This window comes from Neovison vison, chromosome 2, assembly GCF_020171115.1.
Source record: "Neovison vison isolate M4711 chromosome 2, ASM_NN_V1, whole genome shotgun sequence".
NCBI lineage: Eukaryota > Metazoa > Chordata > Mammalia > Carnivora > Mustelidae > Neogale > Neogale vison.
Genome location: NC_058092.1, coordinates 40,574,193 through 40,589,375, shown reverse-complemented (window position 1 = coordinate 40,589,375; position 15,183 = coordinate 40,574,193). Strand labels below are relative to the sequence as shown.

The following is a 15,183-nucleotide window of genomic DNA, read 5'->3' as shown; positions in this document are numbered from 1 at the left end:
CAGTTAGTAGAGCATGGGACTCTTGATTGCAGTGTAGTGAGTTCGAACCCCACATTGGACATAGAGATTACTTTAAAACGTAAATAAAATAAAATGAATAAGGTGGCAAAGCTTATACCCCAAGTAAAAAAAAATTTAAAAACCTCTAACCAGACTAAAGAAAAAATAACCAAATACAAATGATCTTTATCAGTATAATCTAATGAGACTACACACCTCACATGATTGAAAATACATGTGTAATCATGTGACATTTGCCTTTTTCATTCCAATATTTGTCTTCAGATAATTAGCTTGATTATAACACATGTTCGAATTGTAGTTATGACCAACCCACTGTTTTGTCCTTGGTTGGTCTCTATGAATTTACAGATATTTGGGTTTCTTTGTGTATCAGTTTAGTTCACACTTCCCCAAAAGTTACCAAAAGTGTTTTCACTGTGCTAATGGAGACCCTATTTTATTTTTAAAATAATGAAAGAAACATGATATCATCATTACACTAATAGACAAATGTGTCATTTCATGAACACCAAAGAAAAACACCCTCTTTGGTCTATTTAATATTGTTTTAATTCCTCTGATGTGTATTCATATTTGCTCATATTTTCCCAAGTTTAATTTAAACCTCGAATTAGTTATTTAATATCTGACCCACTAAAAACTTCAGTAGGAGTAAATATATTTGGCTTTAATTGTGTTGGGTAAACTAGGCAGATTCTTTGGGTAATGTATCACAATGGTAATAAAAATTAACTGAGTTAACCATTTGTGTGCCAAGGACTGTGCAAGGTGCTTTACATATATTGTAGATTCCTTAGCTATAACAATCTGATATTGTGGTTTAATATGATTAAAACATGAAATCAGTCAAGCAGAGAGAGTCAATTATCATATGGTTTCACTCATTTGTGGAGCATAACCAATAGCATGGAGGACAAGGGGCGTTAGAGAGGAGTAGGGAATTTGGGTAAATTGGAAGGGGAGGTGAACCATGAGAGACTATGGACTCTGAAAAACAATCTGAGGGGTTTGAAGTGGCGTGGGGGTGGGAGGTTGGGGTACCAGGTGGTGGGTATTATAGAGGGCACAGCTTGCATGGAGCACTGGGTGTGGTGAAAAAATAATGAATACTGTTTTCTGAAAATAAATAAATTGGGAGAGAAAAAAAAAAAAAAAACATAATGACATTGTTACCATCTGTAGAAACTTCTTTTTAATGCCTTCAGCAAACACTATTCCAGGGTACCTTCCAAAAGAGATTTATAGAGTGCTTCCCTGGGAAATAGTAAACTGAAGTATTAATTCTAATTAGAAAAGTAACAGACACACTGGTGGTGGATGGGGAAGTAGAGATATATATATATGATTAGCTTTATTTGAGGCCTGTTACAGTTTCCTGGAACACTGTTCTTTTGTCTTATGAAAAATGACCTTGACTAAAAATAAACTTTGGGACTACATCAAAATAAAAAGCTTCTGCACAGCAAAGAAAATAACCAACAAAATTAAAAGACAACCTACTGAAGGGGAGAGGATATTTGCAAATGACATATCCAATAAAGTGTTAGTATCCAAAATGTATAAAGAACTTAATACAACTCAACACCTCAAAACCAAATAATCCAATTAAAAAATGGGCAGAAGACATGAACAGACATTTCTCCAAAGAAGATATGTGAATCGCCAACAGACACATGAAAAGATGCTTAACATCACTCATCATCAGGGAAACGCAAATGAAAACCAAAATGACTTATTATCTCACACCTGTCAGAATAGCTAATATCAAGACACAAGAAACAAGAATTGGTGAGGATGTAGAGAAAGGGGAACCCTCTTACTCTGTTGGTAGGAATGCAAACTGGTGCAGCCAATCTGGAAAACAATACGAAGTTTCTCCAAAAAGTTGAAAATAGAACTACCCTAGGATCCAGCAATTGCCCTACTGGGTATTTACCCAAAGAATACAAAAGTACTAATTCAAAGGGATACATGCACCCCAGTGTTTATCAGCATTATTTACGATAGCCAAATTATGAAAGCAGCCAAAGTGTCTATTGATTGATGAATGAATAAAGAATAGGTGGCATATATATACAGTGAACTATTATTTCACCATAAAAAGGAATGAAATCTTGACATTTGCATTGACATGGAAGAGCTACAAAGTATAATGCTAAGTGAAATAAGTCAGGCAGAGAAAGACATGCCATATGATTTCACTCATATGTGGAATTTAAGAAACAAATGAACTTAAGAAGAAAAAATAGACAAACCAAGAAACAGACTCTTAATGATAGAGAACAAACTGAATGGTTATGGGAGGGAAGGTGGATGGGGAGGGGGAGGATGGGTAAAATAGGTGATGGAGATAAAGGAGTGCACTTATTGTAATAAGCACTGGGTGATGTATGGAATTGTTGAATCACTATGTTGTATACCTAAAACTAATATAACAATGTGTATATTGACTGTGCTGGAATTAAAATAAAAACTTTAGACTGCTGGGACCTTTGACGACTGAGTCGGTGTTACAGCTTCTGTATTATTCACTCCCGGGGCACTGCAAGCAGGCCAGGCATCATATCACCTTAAGGTGGTATGGAGGAGAATACCAAGATGTATGTTGGTAATCTGGGAACCAGTGTCAGCAGAGGAGAGTTAGAAAGAGCTTTCAGTTATTATAGTCCCTTCAGAACCGTGGACTGTGAAAAATCTCCAGGATTTGCCTATGTGGAATTTGAAGATCCTAGACATGCAAAAGATGCAGTGTAAGGGCTGGATGGGAGAGTGATTTGTGGTTCCTGAAGTGGAGTTGAATAATCAACAGGCATGCTTTGAGATCTAGTTTTGATAGAATACCTGCCCGACATTCCTTTGATCCCAGTGATAAATGCTATGAGTGTGGTGAAAAGGGACATTATGCTTATGATTTTCATCGTTATAGCCAATAGAGGAGAAGCAGGTCACAGTCTAGATAACATTTAAGATCCAGAGGTAGGTGATACTCTTGCTCATGTAGCAGGAGCAGGGAAAGGAGTCAAGGTCAGCATTTCCTCAGCCATCAAGATCTGTGTCTCTTTCAACATCAGCCTTCACACAGAAGATCTAGGTCTGGTTCTATAAAAGGATCAAGATCCCTGTCGAGGCCAAGGTCAAGGTCAAGATCCAGGTCTGTTTCACTACATACAAGAAGCAGCCAAAGTCCAGATCTCCACCTCCAAAGAGAATTTATTCCCCATCAGGAAGTCCGCAAAGAAGTGCATGTCCTGAAAGAGTGAAGTTCTCAAGTTCACCTTTTAGGGAAAAGTTATTTCATTTACATTATTATAAGAGATTTGTGATGTCTGTAAAGCATAACCTAGGAAGGTTATTTCTGTCATCTGGTCAAAATGGATCTGGATTATAACTCTAAATTCACAGCAATAATGTGAATGTATTAACATCCTGTGGTCTGAAAATGTGGGTTTTTATTTGGCACATTTAAATAAAATATTTCTAACTAGAAAAAATAAATATAAATTAAAACTTAATAAAAGAGGGGTGTCTGGGTGGCTCAGTTGGTAAAGTATCTGCCTTCAGCTCAGGTAATGATCTCAGGAATCTAGTCTGCCTCTCCCTTTGCCCCTCCCCCCCATTCCTCTTCATTCTCTCACTCTATCTCAAATAAAATCTTTTTCAAAAAAAATTTAACAAAAGAAAAAAATAGATTGGGGGGGGAAGAAACCAACTCTGCTGACATTTTGGGGTTTTTTTAGAAGATTTATTTATTTATTTGTCAGAGAGGGAGAGAGAGAAGGAGCCCAGGCAGGAAGAGAAGGAAGGGGCAGAGGGAGAAGCAGGCTCCCCGCTGAGCAAGAGCCCACTGTGGGACTCTATCCCACGACCCTGGGATTGTGACCCGAGTCGAAGGCAGGTGCTTAACTGAGTGAGCCACACAGGTATCACTATGCTGACATCTTGATCTCAGATTTTAAACCTCTAGGACTGTGAGAAAATAAATTTCAGTTGTTTAAGCCAAAATAATAATATTAATAATAATGATAATAATAACCTCGACTATTGTAACATGCCATATACAGAAAAATTTCAAAATTTTAAAGCCTTCCTGGTGAACATAATATTGGAGCTACTAGAGTGAGCTTTCTAATCTAACTTCAGAAATCTAGAAAATATTGGGGTACTTCAGTGACTCAGTCCATTAAGTGTCTGCTTTCGGTTCAGGTCATGATCCATGGGTCCTGGAATAGAGCCCTGCATCAGGCTGGCTCCCTGCTCAGTGGGGAGTCTGCTTCTCCCTCTCTTTCTGCCCCTCCCCCTGCTCCTGTGTGAGTGTGTGAGCTCTCTTCTTTCTCTCTCAAATAAAATCTTTAAAAAAGGAAATGTAGGGGCACCTGGGTGGCTCAGTGGGTTAAAGCCGCTACCTTCGGCTCAGGTCATGGTCCCAGGGTCCTGGGATGGAGCCCCGCATCCCTGCTGAGCAGGGAGCCTAATTCCTCCTCTCTCTCTATCTGCCTGCCTCTCTGCCTACTTGTAATCTGTCTGTCAAACAAATAAATAAAATTTTAAAAAAAATCTAGAAAATATCTAAAGGAGCTTTTGTGAGACATTACTTCATTTTGTTTACGAATGATGGATTCTTCGTTTTTGCAGATGTGTCTTGCTGAATCAGGGCTATCCTATCCCTGCCATCGACTTACAGTGGGCAGAAGATCTTCACCTGCACAGACCAGAGAGCAGTCCGAAGAGGTAAGCTTTTTTGCCAAGCTTTTTGGTGAATAGGAGGCCTGTCCTCCACCTACCTGCCCACTTCCTATTCTTTTTAATCTGCCACAGCAGTGAATAGGTGAAGTAAATGTAGCGTGAATAAAATCTCAGTAATTCCTGAAGGCAAAAACTTTTCATGCGAGTTTATTGCTAATGTGCTCCTCCTTGGTCTATAAGTTTCATGTTTCATCAGACAGAATTCAGGTGGATTGGTTGAAATGAGTTTTGCTTAGAATTGACAGGTTGACAAAGGATTTTCTTCATTGCCAACTATATAATTGAGTACATTTATTAAGACTGATCCTGAAGGTCCTTTAACTCATTGAGTTGGAGCACCTTCTAGGATCCAGGTATTGTGCTTGATACTATTTAACAAAGATGGATAACAATATATCCATACCAACGTGCTCAGAGTCAAGGAGATAGATTAATAAACTAATAATAATGGCAAAATGTATTAAAAGCTGTGATAGAGCATAGAATACTATAGAAGCAGAGAAGAGGGGCAGATAAGATTGAATATGTTTGTATGTAGGATGTACCTGTGTGTATCTTTGTGGGTCTGAACAATGTTAAAAGGCAGTGTCTTTTCCATGGCTACAAATAGCACTCTGAGTCCAACTATGACTTTGATTATAAGGTAATGGGAAAGATAGCTTGGACATAACAATTTATCTGTTAAAAAGCATTTATGGACCTCCTACTATGTGCTAAAGAAAACTCATCACCATGACTTAAAAAGTGTATGTGACAGGGTCATAACTAAATAGCACAGGAGAACATTATTTAACTCAGTGTTTTCAGTCCAGTAAAACCTTTTTCCATTTACAGTCTATACAAAATATGGTTGTGAATTTTTATTTAAACTGACTGTATTTTGGACACTCACTACAGAAGCTGCCACAGGACCTCTCCACCTATCCTCTGAAATGCATTTATATCACTTAAATATGTGAAAGGGAAATGGGACTGCATAAGTTCCATTCTAGTCCATGATCATCCTGTGAAAATGATAATTTGCAATTCTGGTTTTTAACTTTTTTTTTTAGAAATCCACAAAGAAGAAAGGGTTTTCCCCTGCTACAAATGTTACTGTACTGTTTTCTTAGGCCTCTAAAAATGTTAATTTCCTTTAAAGAGCCCACACCATTTTATTCAGCATTTTATCTCACTAATCATCTTGAAAGAAAACATGATTTTGAGTTTCACTGCTTGGCAGAAATTACCAGAAATAATTGACTAAACTATTTCTTTCTTGGGCGTGTGTTTCTAATGCTAAAGTAGGTTGTGCTTCAACCCTATAATGGATAAATCTACTACATTAAAATGTGGTAGCTTCACCCCAAATTTTCATTTCTGTGCTCTGAAAGATGATAGATACCCATTTCACTTCATTTTATTTCCTTCTCTCACTTTCACCATTATATGTGTTATTTGGGTAGTCCCTTCAGCAAAAATAAGTCAATCCCATACAGTAAGAAATAGTGTTAATGAGGCTGGCATACTGTTTAGGTTAGAGAAGAAGGTAGAGTGGAATTAGGTGACTTTGCTAAACTGAAAGAGCCGCAGTCTTGGTAATATCTTAAAATGTGATTATTTGTGATGAAACCATTATTTTTCCTTCCCTGGCTAACTGTAAATATCACCTTTTTAAGGGGCTAGTGAGAAATGGGCAACTGTGACTCGGGCTTTTATGCTGCCATAGAATTATACAGCTGGAAGGGATTTTTAAAATTTTATTTCCCCTCTTCTATCCATTCATCCCTCATTCATTTAAACATTTAATGTCTTCTAGGTGCTCATCATTAGGACCACAGTCTTTATGCTAAAAGAGCTCACTCAAAATATCCCCTCAAAATACACCTATGTTTTATCTCCAGTAACAAGGCAACCAGTTCTATTGTTGAGCAGCTGTCTCTTGATATCTTCTTTAAATAACTGGAACCTGTGTCCTTGTATCTTCCACCCAATGGTTCTGCTTCTCTTTTTTCTGCTTTTAACCCTTTTCCTACATGATTTCATGTTTCAGGACAATTACCTTTTTTATATTGATTGAAGCCTTGAGTTAGGAAGAAGATATGTAAGACTAGTAGTTAAATTTAAGCTTTGAATTTTATGGATTATAGTTATGTGTCCTCTAGCTAGGGGAATTCTTTTTCTTACATCCTCCTTCTGGTCCTGCAAGTATTTTTTTTTTTTTTAATGATAATTCACCATTTTTCTTTCCTCCCCAGCCTTCCCTTGCTCCTGAGCCCTCTTTTAATGATCTTTCTATATATGAGTACCTAGCTAATACCTTCCTCTCCTTTCTGCAGCTGCTTGAATGGGACAAGATAGGGGCCCATTGACTCAGACTTCTTGAGAATTGTCCAGTCCTCAGTTGATTGTGGAAGAGAGGGGAGTGCCCTAAGATTAAAACAAAACAAAACAAAAAAACAAAAAAACCTTCCAGTGTAGTAGATGCTAGTTAGTAACTTAAGGAAACATTTATTGAATGCTCACTATGTGCTGGTCAGATGGATATAAACTGGTAATTTCATATTATATAATGTTAAAATTAAGCAAGCACAGGATACTAGGGCACAATTGTGGGGCTTGAAGGCATAACACTCAAGAATGTTTGCAAGCAAAAGCCGTGTTTGCCTTACACACTTCTGTAGCCCTAACATCTAGTGTAGTACCTGGCATATACCAGCCACAAAATAAATATTGGTGAGTGAGTATTTCTTAAAAAAGAAGGAGGAGAGGGGAAAAAGGAAGAGGAACAAGTTGGGAGAGAAGAGAAAGAAAGACTATAGGAACTTATATCCAAATCAAATTATAAAGAATGAGGCCCAGTCAGCCACATGAAGAAACATGGAAATAGTATTTCATTCAAAGGAAACTGCATGATCTCATATAGTGTATGCACAGAGATGAGCACAGTTTGGTGGTGTTCGTGCAAAGTAAAGTGAGAGACAAAGATAAGAGTGAGGTGAAGGTGAATGGGTCTACAGCTCAAGTTGGGAACTTGAACTCTGGGCAGCCATAGAAGGCTTTTAAGTGACAAATGATTTTCTTTTCCCCAAATAACATTTTAGAGAAGAGTACTTTGCTGCTGTGCAGAAGGTAGATGTAAGGGAAGGAAGACTGGAGGCCAGAAAATTCAGATATGAGTCTTTTGTAATAGCACAGTTAAAGGATAATGAGATCCTGAATTAGAACTGGTTACTGATAGGATCTGTGGGAGGAGAGAAAAGGGAGAGATAAGAATGATACCTGAGGGTCTTGAAGGGGGGGGGAGTTGGGGGAACAGGGTGGTGGGTATAGGGAGGGCATGTATTGCATGGAGCACTGGGTGTGGTTCAAAAACAATGAATACTGTTATGCCGAAAAGAAATTTAAAAAAAATATTACAAAAAAAAAAAGAATGATACCTAGGTTTTGGTTTAAGTGACAGAAAATATTCATTCAGTATTCATTTGAGAAGTTCTGATTACATGCCCTTCTGTGCCTGGTATTGATGTAGGAGTCAGAATATGGATGTGAACAAAGCAAAGTCTTTGCATAAAGGATCTTATACCTAATAAAATGAAATTGAACACAGATAATTGCCAAAAATCTGTATTTCAATTTTTAAATTGAAGCCAAGTGAGACAAGTATTTAGCTTGTCTGCTGTGGTCCTACTATAACTATGTGGTATTTCACCTGAGGCAGACAAGCTAAATAGTAATCAGGTTACTTCTGAACATTTCCATCTGCATGCCCACTGTACATTCACTGTGTAAAAAATTGAACTTACCGGGGCGCCTGGGTGGCTCAGTGGGTTAAGCCGCTGCCTTCGGCTCGGGTCATGATCTCAGGGTCCTGGGATCGAGTTCCGCATCGGGCTCTCTGCTCGGCAGGGAGCCTGCTTCCTCCTCTCTCTCACTGCCTGCCTCTCTGTCTACTTGTGATCTCTGTCTGTCAAATAAACAAATAAAATCTTTAAAAAAAAAAAAATTGAACTTACCATATCTCCCCAGAAACCTGTTTTCTTACCCATATTAATGATCATTGCCAATCCAAGCCAAAACTGTTCATTCTAATCACTGAGGGACCTGCTGTTCTTTGAAACTGTCCCAAATGAACTTATACATTGTGATTTTTATGACCCTTTCCTTTTGAATATTCAAATAAGTATATTTTTATGTCTTTCTTTGGAATGGGAATTTCTGGAAGGCCTGAACCATGTTTTATCTGTCTCTGTATCCCTAGCTTTTAACCTGTTGATTTGATATAAGTAGTTGGTGGAAGGAACATCTGCTTCAGTTACAAGCTTGCCTTAGTGCTGAGTATATGTAGAGTCTAAATTTGTGTCAAATGGTTTGGTTCTTTCTCCTCTAGGAAGTTTGCTCTGATTTTTCCCATTCCCCGTTCATTAAATGTTCTCTTCTGAACTTACCTGTCATAACACTTAACACTTGGTATTATAATTATCTGTATATATTATATAGTATTCCTTAAGAGAATATAGACTGTATCTTTCACACAAGTCTAGGCAGTGTGGCATTTTCTAGGGGTTTGTAAATGTTTGTTAAATGATAATGGGAATAAATGAATGCTGATAAATAGCCAAAATAAAATCATGAATTTTTTTAGCTGTTTTTCAAATTCTGAGTAAATAACTTCTCTGAATTCAAAGAGTTTTAAGGCTGCCATGGCTGAGCCAAGAGATTATGTATTCTCATCTGCAAACATTAATGAAAAAAAGATTGTTTATCTCATTTTTTAGAAAAAGCTTTTCCTAACCTGTTAGATGGCTGATAAGAAAATGTGAAGAGATTGGGAGTTCCTTATACATAATTAAGTAGCTCATTCTTGCAGATACTTCAATAATTCATATTTGAAATATACTTTTTCCAACAAAATTGGCTTTTTAGATAACTCCCTTTGAAGATGTTGTTGTAGGATTTTGCTTTCTGGGTCTGAAGAGATTTGGGAACTGTACACTTTGTGAACACAAAATGAATAATGAGTCAGTTACATAGGTACGAGATTAAAATCACTATCTTACGATGATATATATAAAGTTCTGTTGTCATGGAAAGAGGCTACTATTTGATTAAAAACTAGATTAGGAGAAGGAGTTTAGATGTGGGGGAGTAAGGTAAAAGGAGTGAGAAAAAAAGATGATATATAGAACAATTCTTTTTCATCTCTGTGTCTTCCAACCCTAAAACCTGATGCCTCTTAAAGGGAAGGGTGAATGTTAGGCAAGATGAAGTGAAGGCTGAGATGATAGCTTAGCTGATAGAGAATGTGACAAAGTTCATCATATTGGACCTTTGTTTCTTTCTACTAGCCTGTGAACCTGGCTTAGCATCCTACAAGAGTATGTAATGTACTTTTTAGATCCTGCACCTTCACCTGTTTAAGAAATCAGAGTCTCAAAGTTTAGGGAACTTCATGCTCTAGATATTTGCGTGCCTGAAACACAGAGGGAATTCAAGCACAGTAGTGGTCCTATAGATGTTTTGTAGAGGAGGCACCCTTACTACTTTGAAATGAGAAAGGGTTTTTTAATTTTTTTTAAAGATTTTATTTATTTATTTGTCAAAGAGAGAGAGACATAGAGAGCACAAGCTGGAGGAGTGGCAGGCAGATAGAGAAGCAGACCCTGCTGAGCATGGAGCCCGAAGTGGGACTTGATCCCAGGACCCTGGGATCATGACCTGAGCTGAAGGCAGACACTTAACCGTCCGAGCCACCCTTCAGAGGTAACCCAACTATCAAAGGGGTATAAGAAAGAAAAGGCCAAGCCTAGGAGGAGCATTAGACTTCCATTGGCCTCTCCCCACATCAACCAGAGTGTTCTTACTTTTGTCTATTGTATGCACTGTAATTTTACATATTTTGGCTTGGGCCAGGGGAGAGGGGTAACCCTGTGGAAAGAAGTTTGAAAACGATTGATAAGAAGATATTTAAAATCTATGATTTTTATGACTAGCTAACCTCTAACATCTCTCTAATCAAGATTTATGAGACTTTGATTCTAAGTTTCTCTTAATGCTTTTCTGGAAAATTCTTATCTCTAAGTTAGGCTCTTTTGCGTAGACCAGAATCAGATAGTTTCCCCATTTCCATAGCTTAAGTGCATAGTGCCAAATTTTAAAAAATAGAAATTTCATATATTAAATAATCTTTGTAGACTTTATTTATTGAACATAGTACAGATAGGCATTTACCAGGTACCTTGCTGAGACTCCCTTTTCATCCAAGGCATAAATATTTGTCAGTATTCACAGTTTGGATGTTTTGGATCTCAGTATTTTTGAGATTCCATTCTTACCTAGAGATTAGCAGCCTAGTTCATATTTTGAATCTGATGTTTTTAATTGTTACTTTAAATCTCAACTGATACTGCTGAAGACAAAATAAACAGAGCGTGTTTATCAGTGCCCAGCATGTAGTAAATTCTCAATAAATGTTTATTGACTAGAGGCATATCTCATTTTTAATAGCCTGCACTTTACAAAGAGCTTTTATATAGTGTATTTCATGTTATCTCCAATAACACTGAGGATAGTATACCATAGTCCAGTAATGAACAATTTGAGAGCCATTGCAGTAAGGAAGTGGCAAGTTTGAAATAGAGATTACTGTGAGCTTTTTAAAAGACACATATAGCTTGCTTTGTCTTTGACCTGATTATATCCCTCTCGTCATTTACTGAGCAAATATTTATTAAGCACTGAATTGTGTACTGTGTTCTGTGGATAAAACAGTTGTATGAGTTGTATTCATCCTTCATTTTCCCTCAGGTTCCAATCTTTAGCCAAGGGGTATCACGGCAAGTTTAGGAATATATGTAAGCCTTGGGGTGCCTGGGTGTCTCAGTGGATTAAACCTCTGCCGTCAGCTCAGGTCATGATCCCAGCATCCTGGGATCGAACCCCACATTGGGCTCTCTGCTAAGCAGGGAGCCTGCTTTCCCCCACCCCCCACCTGCCTCTCTGCCTACATGTGATCTCTATCAAGTAAATAAAGAAAAGAAAAGAAGAGAAAAGAAAAGAAATATATGTTAGCCTTAAAATTAAGCTTTACTCTAGCAAATGCTTCTTATTTAATAAAACTACTATAATACTAGCGTCGTATTGTGATTACATAACTTATATTTTAGAATTCGATTCCTAAAGTTCATATAAAACTAATCAGCACTTTTCTTAAATAGCAAAGCACCGATGTTCATATGGTTAGTGATAGTGATGGAGATGACTTTGAAGATGCTTCTGAATTTGGGGTGGATGATGGAGAAGTATTCGGCATGGCATCATCTGCCCTGAGAAAATCTCCAATGAGTGAGTATTAATAGCTCTTTGGGGCCAGCACTATAATTCTACTTCCTTCTGCAGAAACTTATAAAGAACAATGAACTTAAAAATCTCTTATTAACTTTCCAGGTTTGGAGAGAGAACATACAGCTAGCAGGCACAATATTCATTAGACCCAGAGCCTCTTGACTTTTGATTTTATTAAGATTAGCAATTCCCAGAGCTTTAGTAAAATTCATTAAAAATGCAAGGGAATGTATAACTTATGTTTCACATAAATATTAGTTATGAGTCTTTCTCTTTACTTTAAATCTAGAGGTTGATAAACAAATAGCTATATTTTCTGTGACTGTACTTGTTTCCCCCGCATCTTAGTGGAGATACCAGTTTTAAGAATAGTTATATTATTTTTCCATTCACTGGTACCACCTTTGTAAGGAAAAAAAAGTAAACTAAATGTGCCATCTCCTTCTCTTTAACTTTACAAGATATATACTGTAGAATCACAGGAAGTACTATATGCAAAATTACTCTTAAAATAAATCCTTAAATGGCTCATTTACTCAGTGAAGTTAGGAAACTCCGTTGGGCAGAAATAGATATGATATTTACTTAAAGGTAACCATCTTCCTTATAAATGAGATTTTTAAAATAACTTGAGATCCTTTTATATAATTTATTCACAAGATGTCATTTTAAGAAAACACTGAAATCCTAATTGATGACTGGCACATACTTGAAATGCTTAGCAGGTTTGTGTCAGCTGGCTTTCCAAAATTTATGAGCTTGGAGTTTTTTCAAGGTTCTTTTTTAAGGTTTGATGAAATCTTCTAATATTTGTCAATTTAAAATGTCTCCTCAAATATATCACAGAAGCTAAAATTTAATTTTTTTTCCTCTTTATTGATTAAATATATTTCTTATATGTGGGATTAGATGTTATGTGGTTTGTTTTTTGTGTCTATTTGTTTTGTTTTTTTTGTTTTTGTTTTTTCTTTTGTTTGTTTTTTAGTGCCAGAAAACGCAGAAAATGAAGGAGATGCCTTATTACAATTTACAGCAGAGTTTTCTTCAAGGTAGGGTTAGGACATTAACTATATAAAATTGATGTTCTTTTAATACTACTGTGATTTTTCTGGAGCAATTTTAGTCATAGATTGTCTTTAATTTCTCTATACAATATTCGAAGGATACATTTATCAGTTTATTTAGTCCTTATAGTTTAACACATCCTATTCAATGTCAGATAATAGTAAGCTATTTATGCCACTTTATCATCTTATCTCTGTATCTTTACAGAAGCAAAATAAATGGGTCACTAATTAATATGTTGACTGTATTCACAAAAAGTCTGTAGGTTATAGGATACTAATTTTTGGTATATCCTAGAAAAACAAAATATCCTTTAAAATAATGTAAAATTTAAAAATAATTTAAAATTTTTAATATAAGCACATTTTTTCTTTTTTGTTTTGAAACTATCAACATTTCTTCTTTTAAGAGTCTAATATAAAATGTTTTATATGCATTTGAGATTCTTAGAAGGTATTTAAGTAAAAAGGATTTAAATATTTATCCCTAAATTTTCATGTAAATGATATTTCTCTTTAGTTCTGTTTTCTAATGTAGTATAATTTGGAAACTTTGCAAGATACAATTTTTTTTCCTCTCTGTTGGACTTCCAGAATAAATAAACTAATAAAGTGGAAAGTTAAGGTTACTCTAAGGAAAATCTTATGAAAGTGGATAACCCGGAATTGCTGCTTATAAATGGCATGGTTTTGTAGCACTTATTGAATCCATTTGCTAGATGTACTTAAAATTCTTGTATTCTAATATTATCACTATAGGCCAAGAAGAATTCTAAGAACTAATGAAGTGCATTACCAAGCCTTTATAAAGAAACGTTTTAATGTTTGGTCTATAGTTAAGAGACAGTAGTCCCAACATTTATTTAAAGATGGTGATTAGACTTATGAAACTTTGAAGTAAATTTGAAATGTATTTAAATTAATAGATATAATTTTTCCTATAGATATGGTGACTGCCATCCTGTATTTTTTATTGGCTCATTAGAAGCTGCTTTTCAAGAGGCCTTCTATGTGAAAGCCCGGGATGTAAGTGCAATCTTACCTTTTGTAATTAAAAAGTGTATCAGCTAGGTTTACCACCAGGCCTCAGGCAATGCTTAATGTTTTCTGTTTTTTTCAGATTAAAGACTTGATTTTGTTTGTGGTTCATCTACCAGCTTAATCATCACCAAGATTCCCATTTCAGAGGGGCAGTAGTTTAATAGGGTATTACTGGCTCTTTGTAGATGGCCTTGTCAAGCTCTGAAACAGGAGTGTTTTTGTAGGGGGAAAAAAGGTAGTAGACATGGGACCAGGCTATATGTGTATGTTCTTTTCAGTTAATGTGATTGACAGTTTCTTGCTAAAGGACTTGTCTTTCAGTCTTTTCCCAATATGATTCCATCTAATAGTATATATCTATAACTACAATATTTTTCTCTCAGAAGCCACTTTAAACAACAAAAATATAGAAATGGGCATTGTGATCTTAAAGTCAAGTACATTGGCATTTATAACAAGAATTCAGAAGATACATTTTCAGCAAGAAGTTTCTATGCAATCACTCTTTATATGTTGACCTAGCAGTGGAGAGCTCAGTAATCTGTCTGCTACCTATCTGCACAACTTTAGCTCTCCTGTTCCCCTGCTTTACACTTAATAAATCTAGCAATGATGTACCGTTTTTGTTTCCCCATAATCTTACTCTTTGTTCATGCTTCTCCACTGTAAGGAATGCCTTTATTCTGCCCTTTACCTGGTTAACTTCTACTCTCTGACACTTAATTGTCCCTAACTCTTCAACTATCATACAATTGGACTCACCCTTAGTCCTTTGTAATGATACCCTCTGCTCATCTTAATTACAATTAACACATTGCTTATCATTATCATTATCTCTGTATATATGTCTTCTCAAGAGATTTGATTTTCTCTTTGGCAGTGACTGTACCTTACATCCCTAGTAAATATTCTATATATTGAATGATTATATTCTATATAATGAATGAAGGAAATAAAAGAGTGGGAAGGAAGAAATAGTATGAAAATG

General features: G+C 36.1%; 1 protein-coding gene and 1 pseudogene across 1 annotated transcript in view; both read left to right on the top strand.

The window, feature by feature from the left end:
- The window catches only part of FAF1 (Fas associated factor 1), a 475,350-nt gene that overhangs the window by 312,048 nt on the left and 148,119 nt on the right, over positions 1 to 15,183 (top strand). The window contains exons 9-12 of the mRNA XM_044238202.1: positions 4,657 to 4,752; positions 11,964 to 12,090; positions 13,076 to 13,139; positions 14,099 to 14,180. Of these exons, the coding sequence (XP_044094137.1) occupies positions 4,657 to 4,752; positions 11,964 to 12,090; positions 13,076 to 13,139; positions 14,099 to 14,180 (369 nt within the window). The remainder of the gene's footprint in view (positions 1 to 4,656; positions 4,753 to 11,963; positions 12,091 to 13,075; positions 13,140 to 14,098; positions 14,181 to 15,183) is intronic.
- On the top strand, positions 2,605 to 3,412 carry LOC122898508 (annotated as a pseudogene).